Genomic DNA, 306 nt, shown 5'->3' with positions numbered 1-306 from the left:
CCCCCCCCGCGCCCCCCACCTTGGCCCCGGCGCTGCTCCAGACCCTGGCGGGGGCTGCGGCCCTGGGGGGGCTCCTGCTGCGGGACCCCCCCCGGCTGCCCCCCGGCTACGGCACCTGCCTGGTACGGGACCCTCGGGGACAAACGGGGACAAACGGGGACAAACCCGCGCTGGCACCTGCGGGACCCTCGGGGACCTCCTGGGGACCCCCCCTGGGTGACACCTCCCCCACAGTGTCCCCCCCCACCATGTTCCTCCCTGTCCCCATGTCATCCTCCATGGTGGCCCTCCCTGTCCCCATGGTGG

The 306-nt window shown here is 74.8% G+C and overlaps 1 protein-coding gene across 1 annotated transcript in view; it reads left to right on the top strand.

The window, feature by feature from the left end:
- Positions 1-3: 3 nt before the first annotated feature.
- LOC121660695 (CKLF-like MARVEL transmembrane domain-containing protein 5) overlaps positions 4-306 on the top strand; it is a gene marked incomplete at its 5' end in the record, with an annotated part of 1,593 nt that continues 1,290 nt past the window's right edge. The window contains one exon of the mRNA XM_042020128.1: positions 4-122. Coding sequence (XP_041876062.1) covers positions 4-122 — 119 coding nt within the window. The remainder of the gene's footprint in view (positions 123-306) is intronic.

This window comes from Corvus kubaryi, unplaced genomic scaffold (genome assembly GCF_017639235.1).
Source record: "Corvus kubaryi isolate FWS band 111438036 unplaced genomic scaffold, C.kubaryi_AGA036_p1.0 36805, whole genome shotgun sequence".
Classification (NCBI taxonomy): Eukaryota; Metazoa; Chordata; class Aves; order Passeriformes; family Corvidae; genus Corvus; species Corvus kubaryi.
This window is presented reverse-complemented; position numbering and strand designations above follow the sequence as displayed.